At 68.7% G+C, this 18,489-nt stretch overlaps 1 protein-coding gene across 1 annotated transcript in view; it reads right to left on the bottom strand.

The window, feature by feature from the left end:
• Window positions 1-15,205, bottom strand: part of EMIHUDRAFT_463630 (hypothetical protein) — a gene marked incomplete at both ends in the record, with an annotated part of 18,215 nt that extends 3,010 nt beyond the window's left edge. Inside the window, 10 exons of the mRNA XM_005776417.1 lie at window positions 641-6,789; window positions 6,865-7,473; window positions 7,650-10,430; window positions 10,463-10,714; window positions 10,858-11,876; window positions 12,026-12,130; window positions 12,269-12,607; window positions 12,803-13,857; window positions 14,104-14,915; window positions 15,008-15,205. Coding sequence (XP_005776474.1) covers window positions 641-6,789; window positions 6,865-7,473; window positions 7,650-10,430; window positions 10,463-10,714; window positions 10,858-11,876; window positions 12,026-12,130; window positions 12,269-12,607; window positions 12,803-13,857; window positions 14,104-14,915; window positions 15,008-15,205 — 13,319 coding nt within the window. The remainder of the gene's footprint in view (window positions 1-640; window positions 6,790-6,864; window positions 7,474-7,649; window positions 10,431-10,462; window positions 10,715-10,857; window positions 11,877-12,025; window positions 12,131-12,268; window positions 12,608-12,802; window positions 13,858-14,103; window positions 14,916-15,007) is intronic.
• Between the last annotated feature and the right edge of the window lie 3,284 nt (window positions 15,206-18,489).

Here is an 18,489-nt window from a genome sequence, read left to right as displayed (position 1 = left end):
CTCTCATGCCTGCGCCGCCGCCGCTGCCTCGGAGACCGGGTAGCACGAGGGAGGAGAGTCGGACGGAGGCGGCGGCGACGGCGAGGCGGAGGGAGGCGGCAACGGCGGCGGCGGCGGCATTGAAGGAGGCGAGGCGGGGGGCGGCGCCGAGGGCGGCGGGACTGGAGGGGGCGGGGAAGGCGGGGGCGGCTGCAGCGGGGTGGGGGGCGGCAGCGATGGCGGCAGCGATGGCGGCGGAGGCATCGGCGGCGGCGGCATGGGCGGCGGCGGCGACGGAGCTGGCGGTGTGGGCGGTGGCGTCACGGGCGGTGGCGGTGACGGCGGAGGCGGCTGTGGCGGCGGCGGCGTGGGCGGCGGCGGGCTCGGAGGCAAAGCAGGGGGGGGCAACGCGGGCGGCGGCGATGGCGACGCGGATGGAGGCGGCGGCGACGGCGAGGCGGAGGGAGGCGGCGGCGAGGGTGATGCCGAGGGAGGCGGCGGCGAGGGCGAGGCGGACGGAGGCGGCGGCGACGGCGAGGCGGATGGCGGCGGAGATGGGGGCGGCGGAGCTGGGGGAGGCGGCGATGGCGGCGGCGGCGACGGCGGCTGCGCTGCTGGTGGCGGCGACGGAGGCGCGGGCGGTGGCGACGGCGAGGCGGACGGAGGCGGCGGCGACGGCGAGGCGGACGGAGGCGGCGGCGACGGCGAGGCGGACGGAGGCGGCGGCGACGGCGAGGCGGACGGAGGCGGCGGCGACGGCGAGGCGGACGGAGGCGGCGGCGACGGCGAGGCGGACGGAGGCGGCGGCGACGGCGAGGCGGACGGCGGCGGCGGCGACGGCGAGGCGGACGGAGGCGGCGGCGACGGCGAGGCGGACGGAGGCGGCGGCGACGGCGAGGCGGACGGAGGCGGCGGCGAGGGCGAGGCGGACGGCGGCGGCGGCGGCGGCGAGGCGGACGGAGGCGGCGGCGACGGTGAGGCGGACAGAGGCGGCGGCGACGGTGAGGCGGACGGAGGCGGCGGCGACGGCGAGGCGGACGGCGGCGGCGGCGACGGCGAGGCGGACGGAGGCGGCGGCGGAGGCGGTGGGCTCGGGGAGTACATTCCGTGGCACGCCATGTTGCAGGAGCGGTAGGCCGAGAGGGTGGTATCGTCGCACGACATGATGCACGCAACCATTTGCTCCGAGGACACTGGCGGCGGCGGCGGCGGAGGGAAACTGGCCGTGATGTGGTCCATGCAGTCGGCGGTGGGGAGGCCGAGCGCCTCCATGCCGGCGATGACGCCGGCGGCGGCGGAGACCATCGATGTGTGGCAGTTGAAGGGCTTGCGCACAGCACCGGCGTCGGCCGAGAAGACGTTCGTCGTGCCGGCGACACGCGACGAGCCATCGACGAGAGGTATTCCGCCGGCCCAGTGCCACCCTTGCGGCCAGGCGGCGACGGCGGCGTGGGAGGAGTCGAGGGAGAAGCCGGGCGTGAATGCGCCCCACGACGCTGAGGTGATGTTGATCGCCTGCCGGCGCGCGAGCAGGTCGCATTCGGTGGGCGGCTCGTCAACGAGGTCAATCAAGCCCGTCGAGGCGTTCCAGCCGCCGTGCGAGCGCATCTCGGGCTCCATCTGCAGCAGGATGACCTGGTAGGGCGCGTCTGGCACCGGGTAGTTCCCGCGGAGGTCCACCTCGAACGATTGGCCCGCGCAGTCGCCGTTGCCGGGCGTGACGAAGCCGTAGTTCCAGTTGTGCGAGTGGGTGCTCGCCGGCGGCCCTTCGCCGCAGACCTCACCGTCGCCGGCCGGGACGCACACGGACGAGGGGAGTAGGAAGCTTGCAGTGTAGTAGTGATTGTTGAAGGTGAATGAGGAGTAGAGGTCCGGTCGGCTGCGCGCCAAGATGCTGGCCGAGCCAATCGAGCTGGCGGCGAGGAGAACCTTGCCGCCGTCAGCCACCGGGGAGACTGTGCCGTCCGAGAGACGGACTGCCGCCGCCATCAGCTCGCCGCTGTCCGGATCCTCCTCAAAGTCGATCGAGCGCACCTCCGCGCCCAAGGTGGCATAGTCGGGCGCGCCACTGCCGTGCACACCGTGCGCGACGGTGCGGCGGCGGATGGAGTCGGCACTCCCTGGGGTGTGGAAGCCCGGAGGCATGAGCATGTCGCCCCAGGCGCAGCCCGTCTCGTTGACACAGGTCGCGAGCATGCCATTGTGATCGAGCAGGGTCTGGCCCTCGATGTGTTGCACGGGCGGGGGCACGGCTCCGAGCAGCGGCTTCCAGTAAGTGGCGTTGACCGAGGCAGCCGCGCAGGCTTGCGCCGCCTGGGCTGCCGCAGTGCCGATCGCGAGCCCTGCAGCCAATTCCGCCGCGGTGCCCGGAGCGAACACCCCGCCGTTTGTTGTCTGCTGCCCGCCAAACACACCGGCAAACGGCAGCTCGGCGCCATTGTACGTACCCACAATGTACACCTCTTGCTTGTTGAAGGTCTCGAAGAACGGCAGCGTGTCGTACGTCCCCTCGAGTGGCAGATCCCCTCGCTCAAAGAGCCGTAGTGAACCCCCGCACCCGTCGGCGCCCGCCATCACGTCCGCCGCTAGGACGCCGCCCGGCCCGGCTCCGACGACGGTGCACTGCGCCGGTGGAAGCGTCACCGTCGGTGAGGCGGGGGGCTGCGGCGGCGGCGGCGGCGGCGGCGAGGATGCCAGCAACGGGGGGGTGGGGGGAGAGTTGGGGCAAGGTTCGCCTTGAACGACGATGACGGCGTTCATGGTTCCGTGCGGTGTGCAGTGGTATTGGTAAGAGCCAGCCTCATCAAACTTGACGGTGAATGTCTCGCCGGTGCTAAGCAGGCCGCTGTTGAAATGGCCATCCGCCGCACCGCGTGGGCCCGAGACGACGTCGTGCATCCCGTCCTCAATCGTCCACGTGACTGTGTCGCAGGTACGGACGTCGTAGCGCGACGCGGCCGGGCAATTTGGCGAGGCGCACGAGAAGCCCCAGTCGATGTCCCAGTGAGTGGGCTCGGTCGTTGGCGTGGCTGGCGGCGGCGACGGGGGCGGGGAGTCGACAGCCGGAGGCGGCGGGGAGGGCGGCGGCGGCGAGGGCGGTGACGGCGGCACTGGCGGCGCCGAGGGTGGCGCGGGGGGCCGAGGGTTGCACTCGACGTCGATGTACGTGCCGGCGCGGCGCCCAACCCCGCCGTTGTTGGAGAGGAGCAGTTGTTGGTGAGTCGCACTTGCATCCTCGGGGTCGCTGTCCGGCACCCAGAGCAGCCTGGCCTCCTCGGCCCAGTAGGCAATGACGCTCCCGCACATTGATCGCCGATCGTAAAAATCGCGGACATCGCCCTCCATCCCCCACACCGGCACCGGCGCGCAGTTGCTGCCGCGAGCGCCAGCGAGCAGGACGAGGCAGCATTCGTGGGCGGCGCAGCTGGCGGCATCGCTCACCGGCGGAGGCGATGGCGGCGACATCGGCGGCGATGGCGGCGATGGCGGCGATGGCGGCGGCAAGAACGGTGGCATGGCCGGCGGCGGCGACGGGGGCAAAGCGGGCGGCGGCGGCTGGGGCGGCGGCGACGGCGGCGCATTCGCGACAAAGATTCGCACGCCCTGCACGCCCCACGACTCGTCGCTCGCTCCTTGGTTGACGGTGGAGGTGATCCGGACTGGCAGGTTGACGGCTGAGGTCACCACGACCGCGGCGAGCTCCACCGGCCCGTAGTCGCTCCAGCCTCCGCCGCACTGGTTCGACCCTCCCACACGCCGTTCCCACGATGTGACGAGGCTGTCGCCAACCCACACCTGGGCGCTCTCCCCCACGTCCCACGAGTCGATCGCCACGAACATCACCTCGACACGCACCACGCCGTGCGGCGGAGCATCGCTCAGGTCGAAGGTCTTGTCGATGTAGGCGCCACTGCCAAAGACGCCGTAGCCTCCGAGCATCTCGCCGAAGGAGCCGCAGCTGGTGCGGGCGAGGAGCCTGTTGCTGCTCCAGCCGGTGGCGCCGGGGAAAGTATCGGCGGCGGCAAGGGTCCAGCCGGGGGCGGCTGGCGGGTGTGGCGAGGGAGGCGGGGATGGCGGCGGGGACGGCGGCGCGGGTGGGATGGCTGGGGGTGCTGGAGGCGAGGGCGGCGAGGGCGACAACGGCGGCTGGAGCGGCGGCGACGGCGGCGCATTCGCGACAAAGATTCGCACGCTCTGCACGCCCCACGACTCGTCGCTCGCTCCTTGGTTGACGGTGGAGGTGATCCGGACTGGCAGGTTGACGGCTGAGGTCACCACGACCGCGGCGAGCTCCACCGGCCCGTAGTCGCTCCAGCCTCCGCCGCACTGGTTCGACCCGCCGTAGCGGATCTGGTGAGAGGCGACGAGGTTGCCGTCAACCAACACCTGCGCGTCCTCCCAGTCCCAAGAGTCGATCGCCACGAACATCACCTCGACACGCACCAAGCCGTGCGGCGGAGCATCGCTCAGGTCGAAGGTCTTCTCGATGTAGGCGCCACTGCCAAAGACGTTGTAGCCTCCGAGCATCTCGCCGAAGGAGCCGCAGCTGGTGTGGATGAGCTCTCGGTTGCTACTCCAGCCGCTTGCGCCGGGAAACGCGTCACTAGCAGCCACGCTCCATCCGGGCGGGGCCCGGGGCTGCGGCGGCGGCGGCGATGCTGGCGGAATCGGGTTGATGGGCGGCGGCGGCGAAGGATTCGGCGGTGGTGGTGGCGGCGGCGGTGACGGCGGCGGCGGCAGCGGGCTAGGCGGCGGAGGCCTTGGCGACGGCGGCGGCGGCCTTGGCGACGGCGGCGGCGGCGGGCGAGGCGGCGGAGGCAACGGCGACGGCGGCGGAGGTGGACGTGGCGGAGGCGACGACGGCGGCCGCGGTGGGCTCGGCGGTGGCTCGAAGGACGCGGGCCAGCGAGGCGGCGGCGGCGACGGCGAGTCGAGCAGGCCCGTCATGATGACGTCGCTCACCTCGGCGTCGGCGGGGCTGTGCCACGGTTCAGAGAAGTAAACCTTGACGTCGTGTAAGACCTCTCGGTCTCCGTCGCGCGCTTCGTGGCAGCGCGTGACGCCGTCCACGAGCAGAGTTGTCGAGTCGGGATCGGACACCACCTCAATCAAGTACGTTATGTCCTTCTCGAGCGTTGGCCGTTGCGACCAGGAACAAACCTCATCGTTTCCGTTGCTCGGGTGCCCGTCCACGACATAGAGATTCCGGGTGTTCGGAATGAACCAGATCGCAGGCGAGCGCTGTCCGTAGTTGCAGCAGTTGCCGCCGGTGGTGACATGCGCGATTGAGCCCCAGTCGGCTTGTGTCATGTTGGGTGTGATGGTGAAGCTGAGGCTGTAGGATGTCGACAGCGTCAGGCCTGTCGCCAGCTCGTTGCTTCTGCTCAGCTTGAAGGTGCCGCTGGTCAACGGCACTGCGGGCGCCCGTGGCGGGGGCGAGGGAGGAGGCGACGAGAGGAGCAGGCCCGTCATGATGACGTCGCTCACCTCGGCGTCGGCGGGGCTGTGCCACGGGTCAGAGAAGTAAACCTTGACGTCGTGTAAGACCGATCGGTCGGCGCGCGCGTCGTGGCAGCGCGTGACGCCGTCCACGAGCAGAGTTGTCGAGTCGGGATGGGACACCACCTCAATCAAGTACGTTATGTCCTTCTCGAGCGTTGGCCGTTCGCTGCCCGAACAAACCTCATCGTTTCCGTTGCTCGGGTGCCCGTCCACGACATAGAGCGTCCAAGTGTTCGGAAAGAACCAGATCGCAGGCGAGCGCTGTCCGTAGTTGCAGCAGTTGCCGTCGGTGGTGACATGCGCGATTGAGCCCCAGCCGGCTTGTATCATGTTGGGTGTGATGGTGAAGCTGAGGCTGTAGGATGTCGACAGCGTCCCTCTCGCCAGCTCGTTGCTTCTGCTCAGCTTGAAGGTGCCGCTGGTCAACGGCACTGCGGGCGCCCGTGGCGGGGGCGGGGGAGGAGGCGGGGGCGGCATTGGTGGCGGCGGCGACGGAGTAGGCGGCGGCGGTGGAGGAGGGCTCGGCGTCGGCGGAGGAGGCGGCGACGGCGTGGGCGGCATCGGCTTGATCTCATCGGCGTTGCAGGCGCCGTCTCTGCCGCGTCGCGGACAGCACTCTCCAGAGGAGCCCTCGAAGAGGTTGAGCCGGTCAACGCTTGGCTGCCAGTCACCGCCCGTGATGCGCTTATCACCGAGGGAGAAGTCGCAGGAGCGGTCCGATACACCCTCGGCGTGCGGCGTGAAGCGGCAGCAGCCCTGCTGGCTGTTGGCCTCGCTGTAATCGGTGCAGGCGGCGCGGCAGTCGGCGGCGTCAACGGCGGGGCGCATTTGCGCCGTGTGGCTCGTCCCATAGCAGAAGCGGTCCTCCACCAGCGGGAGGCAAGCCTGCGGCCGAGGGCCGGGCGGCGGATGTGGCGGTGCCGGGGGGGTTGCGGGCGGCGACGGGGGCGCCGGCTTGAACAGGTCGTGTTGGTCGAGGATGGGCTTGTCGGGATGGTACATCGAAATGTCCTCCTCGGTCCGACGCCCCTCGGCCTCAAAGAGCTTCGCATTTGGCAGAATCTCGTCGAGCCGCTCCTGTAGGACACCGAACCACTCGGCGACCCCCATCCACACGCCCTCCCATGGCGTCGTGGGGATAAGGCGTCCACGCGCGTCAATGTTGAGCGGACAGCCGTCGTCGCACTCGGCGTAGCGGTTGGGAAACTTGCCAAACACCTGTCCGCCCCGAACCAGGCCTCCGGCGATGAACATGTTGCCACCCCAACCGTGATCGGTGCCTAGGCCATTGTCCGTGAGCGTGCGCGCCTGATGAAAGGGGGGGGGGGGGGGTCAGCAGCACGGGCTCCAAGTAGTCCAAGTACCGGATCAGTGCGTGCGCACAAAGTCAGACGCGGTGAGCACCACGACATCGTCCCACGCGCCCGTCACAAGCATCTCGGTGGTGAAGGAGGACAGAGCGTTGTCGATGTTGGCCAACCCGTTTTGAGTGCCTGCAGGCCCACCGTGCGCGTCGAAACCGCCCTGCTGGACGAAGAAGGCTTGCCGCTCGGGCTTGCCGGTCCAGGCGCCCTTGCGAGCGGCGTTGATGACCTTGGCCACCTGCTCAAATTGGCGCTCGATGCCGGAGTTGCCGAAGGCCGTCGCTGTCGTTGAGTCGGCGAGGCGCTGGCCGAGGTTCTCGGTCGCCTCGAACGCGGCCTGCATCTGGCGCGCCATCGTCTCCCCAAAGACGGAGCGCGATGAGTTGGCCAGCATCTCGTCGAGGTCGGACGAGACGGACGAGTACCAGCCGAAGCGGTTGCTGCCCGAGTCATCGACAGTCGTCGGCGGCACCGGCCCGCCCTCGAGGATGAGGCCGCTGCCCGAGATGGAGTACGACTCGACCTCAAACGGTGAGTCGTAGTCGGTGAGCACGCCCATGATGCGGCCAAGCACGCCGCTCATCGCCATGCTCTGCGCGTACACGTTCTGAGCCGCCTCCTGCTGGTCCTGTTCGCGCGATGGAGCAAGCGGGCATGAGGGTGGGGGATATGCTCGTGGTCCAATCGACCAGTCTTGTGACGTGGGACGGCGAGACGGACACGAGGAGACGCAGCGAATGCAGAGCTGAGGGACTGTGGGTGCCTGACCAGGTGGGCTGGTGATGTCAGGCTTGCACGGCGCACCGAGTGGGAGAAGAGGCCCGGCGGAAGTCGCAAAGAGCCCGAGCGGTACTCGTGCTTGTCGGCGACCGGGTCGATCAGACTGCCGATGTTTGCGAGCAGGGCGAGCGAGCCGTCCTCGTAGAGGTCCTTGACTGTGTCGCTCACCGGGTTGAGTCCCATGCGCGAGCACGGGTGGGTCTTGTTCGGTCCTCCGTCGGGCACGTCGATCTGCAGCAGGTCCGTCTTCTGGAAGGCGACGACGCCGCGCACCTCCATGTACTCGGCGTGCAGATCCGCGTGGGTCGGGTGCGGCTCGCAGCCAGAGTGCGGCACGAGTAGCGAGTACGAGTCCAGTCCGCCATTCATGAAGAGCACGACGACCGCCTTGTAGTCGCCGCGCACGCCGCCGACAGTGGTGTATGCGGATTTCACGCGCGGCTCGCCGAGCGCGTTGAAGTTGGTCGAGTGGAACTCGAGCGAGAGGGTGAAGAGCTGCATGGCGTGCAGGACCGCGTCCTCCTCCCCCCAGCCGTCTTTGCGGTGCAGGTACTTTCTCAGGATCACTTGACGCACGTGGGGCGAGAGACGGCCGCCCGTCAAGAGCAGATCGAGCTCGTCGACGACAGCCTCCGCGTCGTCGCTCGCGGGCGTGAAGCCCATGGTCGCGTCGACACCGCGGCCAAAATCCTGTCCGGAGTCCTCCGAGCCGCACCGGCGCTGGTTCGTGGAGCCGAATCCTTGCTCGCACGAAGTGAGGCCGGCGCGCATGACGAGGGAAGAGAGGCCGTTGAGGAGGCAGATCAGCAGCGGCGACGTGCCCAGCTCGCCCTCGGGCGCGAAGACGGCCGCGTCGCGAGCGACGCCCGGCGGGCTCGAGTCGGGCTTGTAAAAGTTGAAGACGGACGGCGCCTGGTGCGCCTGCTGGCCGATGCAGTCCTGCATCTCGTCGAGCTCGAGCTCGCGGCCGTCGGCGGGGGTGAACTCGAGGGCGCGCAGCAGCCAGAGCACCTTCATCAGCGGCTCCTTGAGCTTGCCAAAGGTGGGGTCGGCGTCGAGGATCTCGGATCGCGCCTCGTCGTCGAGCAGCACGGCGGCAACCGCGGCGCCGAGGTCGCCGTACTCGCCGCTGTACGTGACGCCGTCGTGCTCGCCCGAGACGAAGGCCTCCGCGCAGTGGCGGATGTACGTGGGCGACGGGTTGGAGGTCACGAAGCGCTGGATGAGCCGGCGGCACTGGAAGGGCGCCACATTCTTGTGGAGGAAGAGGTGCGAAAGCACCTCCTCGATCTCGTTGGCGGCGGCGTGGCGCGTCGCTCCCTTGAACAGGAAGGAGACGAAGTGCGGCGGGTTGCGGAAGGAGTGCGGGGTCAGTGTCGAGTCGCTCGAGCCGATGCGGACGGTCGACGCCTTGTTGAAGTAGTGGCGCGTCGTGCCGTTGACGGGGAAGGCGACGATGGCGTTTTCGTCGAGCTGGCCCGAGCCTGCGCGCACGAAGGCCTCGACCCCGCCCGGCCCCGACGCCAGCGAGGAGTAAGTGCCCGCGTCGAACATTGCGACGTGCGGCGCGCCGATCCGCAGCAGCTCTCTCGCGGCGTCGATGGGCGGCGCGTCCGTGCCGACGAAGACTGCGCTCGACTCGACGGACGTCTCGCACACGCAGGTCGACCCGTGCGGCTCGCAGGCGGGCAGGCGCCTCCCCGGTGGCTTGGCCCAGACGGGGGCGGTGCCCCACGCGGTCCTCCACACGCGCGACACGGCAGAGAAGTGCGACTGGCCGCTCCACACGCGGTCGATGACGTACTTGCAGCTCGAGTCGCGGTCGCACCACCGGGCCGCCTCCTCGAAGGTGGCGGCCCACCAATTCTCGGCAGCGACGCTCTTGTCCGAGTACGTGAAGCGGCTGTTCTCTGCGGGCGCCTCCTCGGTGTACTCCGGGTTGTCCTCGCCCTGCACGGAGCAGCCGCCGGCGACGGTCGGGTACGAGCCGCCCTCCCACCGCACGCGCCACACCTCTCCCGAGTCGACTGCGAACCGGTCGGACCAGCGGCCGTAGCTGGGCCGGCCGGGCCCGGGAGAGCCGAGCCAGTTGTCCGACGTGTCCTCCTGCACCAGGCTGACGAAGCCGGTCTCTTGCACTTGCAGCCGCAGGCCGCACGAGTCAAGGTCGCCCGAAGAGGCGCACGTCACCTGGGTGCGCGCGCCGTGCGCGTGCGGCCGCCCCGACTCCCACGAGCAGTCCGAGGAGCTGCCTCCGATGCAGGCGAGCGAGCCGCAGCCGTTGTACTGGTCGCCGACAGCGTAGCGCTCGCCGTTCGGGCAAGTGCACCAGCCGGTCCAGCCGCCGACGCCCGGAGCATCGTGCAGGACGACGTTAGGGCCGAGCTCTGGCGGGTACTGGGGCGGCGGCGGCGCCGGCAGAGGCGGCGAGGGCGGCGCGAGCACGCGGCACCTGGCACGAGTGTGCTTTCCCTGCGACGCGAAGACCTGCACTTCGGCCACGTTGAGCGTGCGGCTGCGGCCCGGCAGCCTCAGCGTCACGTAACGGCCGAGGCCGGCGCACAGGGTGGTGAAGTCGTCGCCGTCGGAGGCGTGGGTGTACTCGCCGCTGGCGCACAAGCGAGCCCGCGGCGTGGACGCTTCGCAGAGCCGTATGCCGTACTCGTTGGAGGCGGAGCAAAAGGTGCCCGGCACGTCCGAGACCCACAGCTCCCAAGCCCCGAGCCGGTCCCGGCACCCCGAACAGCCCCGCCGGTTGTGGATCGTCACGGTCCCAATCTGCCGCGTCTCGCCTATACGTGGCACCTCGAGGGCTCAGCGGGAGGGCGTGGTGGGACGTGCGTTGGGAGGCGGGGATGCGAGCCCAGGTCGATCTCGAGCCACGGCGAGTACGAGTTGCTCTTCGAGTGGCACATTTTGTGCATTGGCCATTCGCCGTCGATGCACTTCTCAGCCTCGTAGTTCGAGTTGTAGGTGCTCGACAGGACTGCGCCGACGGCCGGCAGCGCCGGCGGGTCCGCAGGCGGGTCCTTGGGGGGGGCGCAGCCCCAGGATGTGCCTCCGACGCAGGCGAGACTCCCGCAGCCGTCCTGAGGGGGCGAGCGGCCCGGTCCACGAAAGGGTGAGCGGGCCCTTGCCAGAGGTGAGAGAGGCCGAGCGGTGCGATCAACTGTGGGTACGGTGTTCGGAGGATTGGGTGTTCGGAGAGGGGGAGGCGGGAGGGGAGGCGCACGTAGTGGTCTCCGACGAGGTACACCTCGCCACTCGGGCAACGGCACTGGCCGACCCAAGTGCCGAAGTCGCTTGCGTTGCCGTCTATGAGGTCGAAGAAGGCGCCCTCGGGGTAGAGCGGAGGCGGCGGTGCGAGCGGCGGCGGCGAGGGCGGCGGTGGTGGCAGCGGCGGCGGCCTTGGGTAGGGGTAGTACCACGGCGGGCTAGGCGGCGGAGGCGGTGGCGACGGCGGCGGCGGCGGACTGGGTGGCGGCGAGGCCGGAGGGGAGGGCGGCGCGGCGGGTGGCGTGTACGGCGGCAGCGGCGGCGGCAGAGGAGGCGGCGGGCGCGGAGAGGGTGGCGGCGGGCTTGGCGACGGGGGCGGCGGACTGGCCCTGCCGTCGAGCAGCGGCGGCGTGACGGTTGTGTAGGCGGGCGCCTCCCTCCCAAGGCTTGCGTCAAGCACGGACTGGCTCGCGCACTGCCGCACGCCCTGCTCGCCGGAGAAGAGCCGTCCGTCCGCGAAGAAGGCGAGCTCGACGCACGGAGGGGGCTTGAACTCGAACCAGCCGATGGCGTCGCCGTCCACCAGCTTGACCGCGTCGATCCGGCCGACGCTGCACTCGCCGCCGGCGCACGCCAGGTTGGCGTCGAGCGTGAGCTGCGACGGGAAGTCGCAGGGCGCGCCCGCTCCCGGCGCGGCACAGAGCGCCGCGTGGAGCGGCGAGCCCCGCTCGGGCTCGAGGACGTCGGTGGCGCGGTCGTCGAACTCGCCGGGGGAGGCGCGGCGCACGAAGGTGCCGCCGCGCCGCAGAAAGGAGCGCGGCGGCAGGTCGGTGCACAGGGGGTAGCCGTCGCCAATGAAGCCGTCGTACAGGTCGATCTTTGGCAAGAAGTCGCGGTCGTCGGGCTCGATGCGCATCGGGTCGATGCTGTTCTTGTTGTTGTTGCCGCGCTCCTCCTGCGCGATGTTGGCGCGGGGAGCCACGCGGTGGAAGCCCGTCCACGCCCTCGCAAAGGTGACGATGTCGTGATCGTCGTCTGCGCGGCCGGAAGGGGGCGGTGAGGAAGTGGAAGGGCAGATGCGCGCGCGCGGTAGGGGGAGGGGGCCGGCGGGCGCGGCCCCGAGGGATCGGCCGGCGCAAGAGCGAGAGGGGGTCGGGGCTGGGGTGGGGGTGGGGGGAGCTCACAGGTTCGGATCGGCTTGCCGTCGCCGTCGAGCTCGCGCGTGCCGTCGGGTTGCAGCTGCCAGAGGCCGATCGTGAAGAGCTGCATGATCTCGCGCGCGTAGTTCTCTGCACGGCCGGGGCACGGGCGTCGGGCGGGGAGCACAGAGTCGAGGCGCGGGGGACGGGGGGGGACGGGGGGGGGACGGGGGGGGGACGGGGGGGGGGACGGGGGGGACGGGGGGGGACGGGGGGGGGAGTGCGCACCGTCGGGGAACTTGCCCGAGAGCGCGCGCGAGCGCACCCCCTCGTAGGTGAGCCAGTCGCCCATGATTGGCGAGTAGGAGACCTCGCGGAGCACGTCGCGGAAGCTGCCAAAGGCGTGCCGCACGAAGATGTCGTAGTAGGCCAGCCAGCGCTCCGTGTCATCGTCATTGTCCGCGCCGACCACGAGGACCTGGGAGAGCGCCCAGGCGGCGCGCTGCCGGAGCTGGTCGTGCGCGTACACGGCGACATTGTTGTGCACCATCGCGCGCGAGTTCTCGCGGTCGCTGATGGGGCGGTGGAGGAAGAGGGTGTCCTCGCCACGTAGCTGCATGCGCACGCCTGGCACAAGACGGGGCGAGGGGGGGTGGGGGGGGGCTGGGCTGCAGCGGCGAGGCTGATGGGCGAGGCTGGTGCGGGTGTGTGCGCGGCGAGACTGGCGAAGCGCGCCGTAGCTGTGCGGCAGGCGCGGGTCGTTGGCCGTCTCACCCGGCGAGCCGCACGCCTAGAAGCAGTAGGCAACCTCAATTCCAATACCTGCGACCCCTATCCACGCCCGGCGAGAGCCGCACGCCTCGAAGCCTTCGGCGCGCCGCGTGCCGACCGCGCCCGCAGGTGCCACTCCTGCCGTCTGCAGAGGCAGAGGCAACGCGCTAAAGGCGAGCGTCTCGTCGAGCAGGCCGACGAACTGAAAGTAGCGCTTGTAGTCGCTCCAGCAGCGCATGTCGGTGCGGGAGTAGGTGCAGATGTTGTCGGGAAAGGTCATGTAGGCTTTGCCCTCGCGCGCCGGCGCGGCGACCGGGTTGTAGCGCTGCTCCGCTCGCGCGATGCCCTCGTGGGCGGAGACCCAATACGAAAAGTCGTAGACGTTTCCTGTCTCCGGGTGGACGTGCCGCCAGCAGCCGCCCCGCTCCTTGTCGGAGATCGAGGCGCCGCGCAAGGCGCCGCCGCACGGGCCTGTGATGCTGATGTCTCGGATGCTCGAGCTCGCCGCGCCGTCGCTGCTGTTGATCGCGGTCAGCACCGACGAGGCGTGCTCTTGGGGGATGCACGGGTCGTAGCAGTAGTCCCAGTTCCTGCCCCCTCCGGGACCGAAGCAGCCGGGAATCGTCTCGCCATTCGAGCGCTGGAAGCACCTCAGCCCGGCGGCGCACTGGGCGTCGGAGTCGCACTCGCCGGTGCACGCCGCGAGGTCGGTGGCGCTGTTGTCGTTGCCGCCGGACAGCTCGACGAGGCCGCTCGGGTCGTAGCAGTAGTCCCAGTCGCGCCCTCCGCCCGGCCCTTTGCAGCCGGGGATCGTCTCATTGTCCGACCGCTGGAAGCAGAGCAGCCCGGCGGCGCACTGGGCGTCGGAGTCGCACTCGCCGGTGCACGCCGCGAGGTCGGTGGCGCTGTTGTCGTTGCCGCCACTCAACTCGATGAGGCTGCCCGGGTCCGGCTCGTCGCAGATCCGAGTCGGCTCGCTGCACGAGCCCTCCTCCGTCTTGAGCCAGCGAGACATCCGGTTGACGTTGCTGCCGCAGATTCTGTTGTTCATGTCGGGCAGCAGGCCCGTGATGTAGTGCACGTGCCGGCGGTCGGTCTCGTACCACCTGCGAGCCGCCGCGAGCACAAGCGCGCGTGATCTGCGAGCTCCTCTCCAAGCTCCTCTCCGCTGCAGTGCTGGCGCTTTGGGGCGGGCGGCATCTGGGGAGGTGGGAGGTGGAGAGGGGGGGGGTGGGGGGGGGGCGCGGGGGGGGCGGGGGGGGGGGGGGGGGGGGGGGGGGGGAGCTCTAACCTGTGCGCGCTCGTCGAGCTCGTGCAGCGCGTGCCTCGTCCAGCGGGAGCCCGCCTCGCACGGCGAGCGCACGTTGCCCGGCGGCGTCGCGGTCAGCACGAGCTGGTTCGAGCGGTGGCGGTACCAGGTGCGATGCAGTGTCGCGGGCAGCTTCATCTGCTCCTCGATCCACTCCGCGGCGGGCAGCTTGAGGGCATGCGCAATGTCCGCGCGCGTCGAGCCGAACGTGGCCTGCTGGAGGAAGCGCGCGGCGAGCGTCTCGTTCGCGGCAGGGCCCGCGGTGATCACCTCGATGGAGTAGGTGAGCTGGTCGTACTCGTCTTCCATCCCCATCCCCATCCCCGCGGAGGCGGAGGAGGTAGGCAGCTCGGCCTCGCACGCGTCCGCGTCGCAGGACCAGAGCAGGGGCGCGATCAGCTTGGCCGCGTCCCAGTCCTTGCCGTCGAACGATCGGCCGTGCAGCGTCTTGACCCCCGTGGCGGAGGAGGTGCCCCACAGTAGCTGCAGCTCGCCCGGCACCGACTTGAGCAGCCGCACCGCGCCGCCTGGGGCGTAGGGAGGCCGAGGCGCCGCGGGAGGCGGAGGCGGGAGCGGCGCGGGCGGAGGCGGCGGCAGCGACGGCGGCAGCGATGGCGGCGATGGCGGCGGAAACGGCGGCGGAGGCGGCGGCGGCGCCTCGGGCGCCACCTCCATGCCGACGGCGACCCGCATCCTCTGGCCCGATAAGCAGTGTGGCTCGCAGAGGAAGTGGAGCACGCCGGGAGCCGTGACGACGGCCGAGTACTGGTTTGGAAAGTCGCCGCCCGTTGATCCTCCGCCGTGATCGAAGCTCGCGACTCGCGTGCCGCTCAGAGTGCAGTCGCCGAAGGCGTCCTGCGAGCGAAGCAGAGAGCTGTGGGTGGGAGGTGTGCAGGAGCCACCGCGTGTGGGCCAGCCGTTCACGCCTCGCTGTCGGCGACAAAGACCGTATGCGTTCCGCCGTACTTGAAGATGATTGAAGTGTTGAGCGGAACGTGGAGCAGCTTGTTTATGCCGTAGGCAGCCGTTAGGCCGACGCCGAACGCGTCGTTCCACCCTCGTGCGTCGCCGATGGTAACGCTGCCGCTCGCCGAGGAGAGGCAGGCGGAAGTGGAGCAGAGCGATTCGGCGGTGAGAGCGACCATGGGGACCACGACGCCCCGACGCGCTCTCGTGGCGGCCCTCAAACAGCTCGGGCCGACGAGCGCTTGCTTTACTTCAAACGCCGGTTTTGGAAGGGCACAGCGTGTCATCAACTGTGAACAGTCGATATCGCTATGCGCAGCTTTCATAGCCGCGCCTGTTGTTTGTGTGTGTATCCGCGCTCTTGGCGCGATTACGAGACTGACTAGTGTGTCGCACTAGTTGTACTTTTCGTAATAGTATTCCGCATTCATTGCGAGGGCGGACCACTCCTACCTAGCGTGCAGACCGCGGGAGCTGGTGCCGCGGCCAGTGTAGACCTGGCCTGCGCTGTGACGCGCGCGCTCATCTTCAACGTCAAATGCCAAATAAGAAGTGGCCCCGCGAGCTGGGGACCGCCTCAAGCGGCGTGGCGTGGGGCGGTTGAGCATCCCTCCGGAGGCCACCCTGCGCCGGGGAGGCGTTGTTGGAGGCTAGGACGCAAGCGTCCGTCGCCTTTTTCAAACTCGGGTCCCACACTCCGCTACGCTCCGACCCGAATTTGGAGGGCCATGAAGTTTAAGGTGTTGCTGCGCAAAAGGGGCGGGGCGCGGGCGCGCGCGGCAGGCCGAGAGCTCTTTTTGGAGATCAGACCTTTCGATGGTTCATTTGTTTTGTTTTTGTTTTGCTTTCTATGTCTATCTATCATGCTTCATGACACGACACACTGTGGTGGGAGCTGGTGGAGCTGTCAGCTGATCGATCCATCCAAGCGGGTGGGGAGTGGGGGGCATGGCTGGGCATGCAGGTCCGCCAGTCGGCCCGGCCTCTGACGTGGTGCTGCCGCTGCATTCGCTGAAGAAGAGAGGTGCGACTTGATTGGAGGCGCTGGAGGCGAGGCGAAGGGAGGTTGGGCCGGGCTGTGAGGGGCTGATGGCGCTGGCCAGCGCGGGGTGTGAGATGTCGTCATCGTCGTATACTGCTGGCCCTCGAGTTGCCAGGGCTGTGGGCTGCAGAATTGGCGTCTGTGGCGTCTACGCAGGCTCTGCAGCATGGCTGGCGGGACTGCGAGGCCGGCGGCAGCAGAAGGAGAGGCTGGGCACGAGCCAGGAACAGGCTGGCCAGGCCGCAGGTGGCTGCGCTCGGGCGAGGCGCGCGCGCATGGCGGGCCGAGCAGGCTCGGCATATGGTGAACTCCCGATGTCGCGATGATGGTCCCGTTTTCCGCGATCATTTCGTCCGTCCAATCGAAGGAAGCGCCGGATCGCCCATGTTTAGCGTTTTCCAAACTTGAACCGACGTTCTTCGTCGCAGATTCCGTGGTTTTTGCACGTATTCGGATTTTCGCTATTTGGTCTGTGGGTGTGAATCCCGGGATTAGTCAATGGTACCGCGTCGGCGACGCGGGCGCCTTGCGGGCAGAGCCCTGAGCCACCCTTTGTCTTGCGCGGTCAAAAATGAATAACGCGCGGGCCCTCAGCGGAGCTGGGAAGAGGACCGCCGCAAGCGGCGTGGCGTGGAGCGGTTGTGCATCCCTCCGGGGGCCCCTCTGCGCCGGGGAGGCGTTGTTGGAGGCTAGGACGCAAGCGTCCGTCGCCCTTTTCAAACTCGGGGCCCACTCCGCTACGCTCCGACCCGAATTTGGAGGGCCTAAAAGTTTAAGGTGTTGCTGCGCAAAAGGGGTCGGACACCGGGCGCAGCTCATGCTAAGAGCTAGAAGAGGAGATAGAGAGAACAACCACCCTGTCCCGTTATTGCGTACACCAACACCACAAAACGCTCTCTCTCTCCTGTCCTCACTCAGGGGGGTCACAACTACCAAGTCCCTCGACTAGCTGCCACAGGGCGCAGCTGCAGATAGCTGCCACAGGGCGCAGCTGGAGACGCTCCCCCTCAATCGGCATCCACCCCCACCCGCTCCAGCCCCACTTCTGCTGCCGAGAGAGCTGAATCGAAGCAAGCGAGCCGTTGCATCTTGGCGTGCTCCTGGAGCGCGGCTTTCTGCTTGGCGGCCACGAGCACGGCGGAGTTGGCGTCGTAGCGCGCATCGTTCCCGCTCATCGCCCATTCCTCCCACGTGACGTCTGTCGGCCGCGATTCGATGTCGCCACCTTCATCGCCAACGAGGACTCCCCCGACTGCAGGGGGGCTCCGGCGCGGGGAGGGACTCCGCCTGCTGCGCTGGCCGACTGCGCCCTCCTCCTCCATGGATCGATCCGATTCAGCAGCGGCGGTGCTGCGCGGCGCCGCGGGCACGTCAGCGGCTTCCCCTCAAGTTGCGCGAAAGCACGGATTTGGCGGACGTTCTGCTTTCAACTTTACGTCTTGGCACCAGCTGAAGGCTTGGTTGGGTCCGACATCACGCAGTTCGTGCACGGTATTCGGATTTTGCTATTTGCTCGTGTGGGGGTATATTGCAGATTTGTCAATGGTACCGCGTCTGCGACGCGGGCGCCTTGCGAGCAGAGCCCTTAGGACACCCTTTGTCTTGCGCGGTCAAAAATGAAAAAAATCTATCGCCGAATCAGCTGCGGCAGTGCGGGCCTTCAACTCTCTCGCGATGTGAGAGGTTCCGACAAAAACAGCTGCGGTCGCGTCCATGCCTTGAGCCGAACGTGTGTGTATACACGTCACGTCAGCGGTCTGTCTGACTCACTGACTACATAGACGGCCGCGACGCCGGGGGGCGGGCGCCGGAAGGGCTGCGATGCGAGGAGGTCACTCTGGTCAGCAGCTCGAGGTCAGCAGTGCCAGGGAGCGGGGTGGGAAAACGCAGTGCTTGTGTAACTCTCAAGCCACGCAGTGCTTGTGTAACTCGATCGACCCTGCGTTCCTATCTATCTTGATCGGGAAACTTACAAACTGACAAGCCGTCGCATATAATGTTGCCCTCGTATCATGTATACGACTGTCCTTTCTATATACACCACCACGCCCGCGCCAAAGAGGACTAAAGGGGAACACAACTCTAAAGGGGTAACATCAGGAACTGTGAGGGGGAGATATGTGCTGCGCACGCGCATCAGCAAGACGACTGGGGAAAAGAGCAAACGCACGGTGTGCTTACTGTGCGGCCGCGAAGGCGAAGAAGCGGGCTAAGTCGCGCGGCGCCGACGCCGCTCGACACGGAACGGTCGGAGCAGCCGCCGTCCGCCAAGGCCGCGCCCTCGTGGAGGCCACGCCCGTTCGCCGTTGATCCGGGTCCCTCTTTCGCCACTCTTTCATTCTAAGGTGCCGTAAGGTTCTCCAAACACACAAAGTTTTAAATGGGGCAGTGGGGGGGGGGGGGGCATCCCTCGCACACACA

This window comes from Emiliania huxleyi (assembly GCF_000372725.1).
Source record: "Emiliania huxleyi CCMP1516 unplaced genomic scaffold EMIHUscaffold_28, whole genome shotgun sequence".
In the NCBI taxonomy this organism is placed as follows: Eukaryota; Haptophyta; order Isochrysidales; family Noelaerhabdaceae; genus Emiliania; species Emiliania huxleyi.
This window is presented reverse-complemented; position numbering and strand designations above follow the sequence as displayed.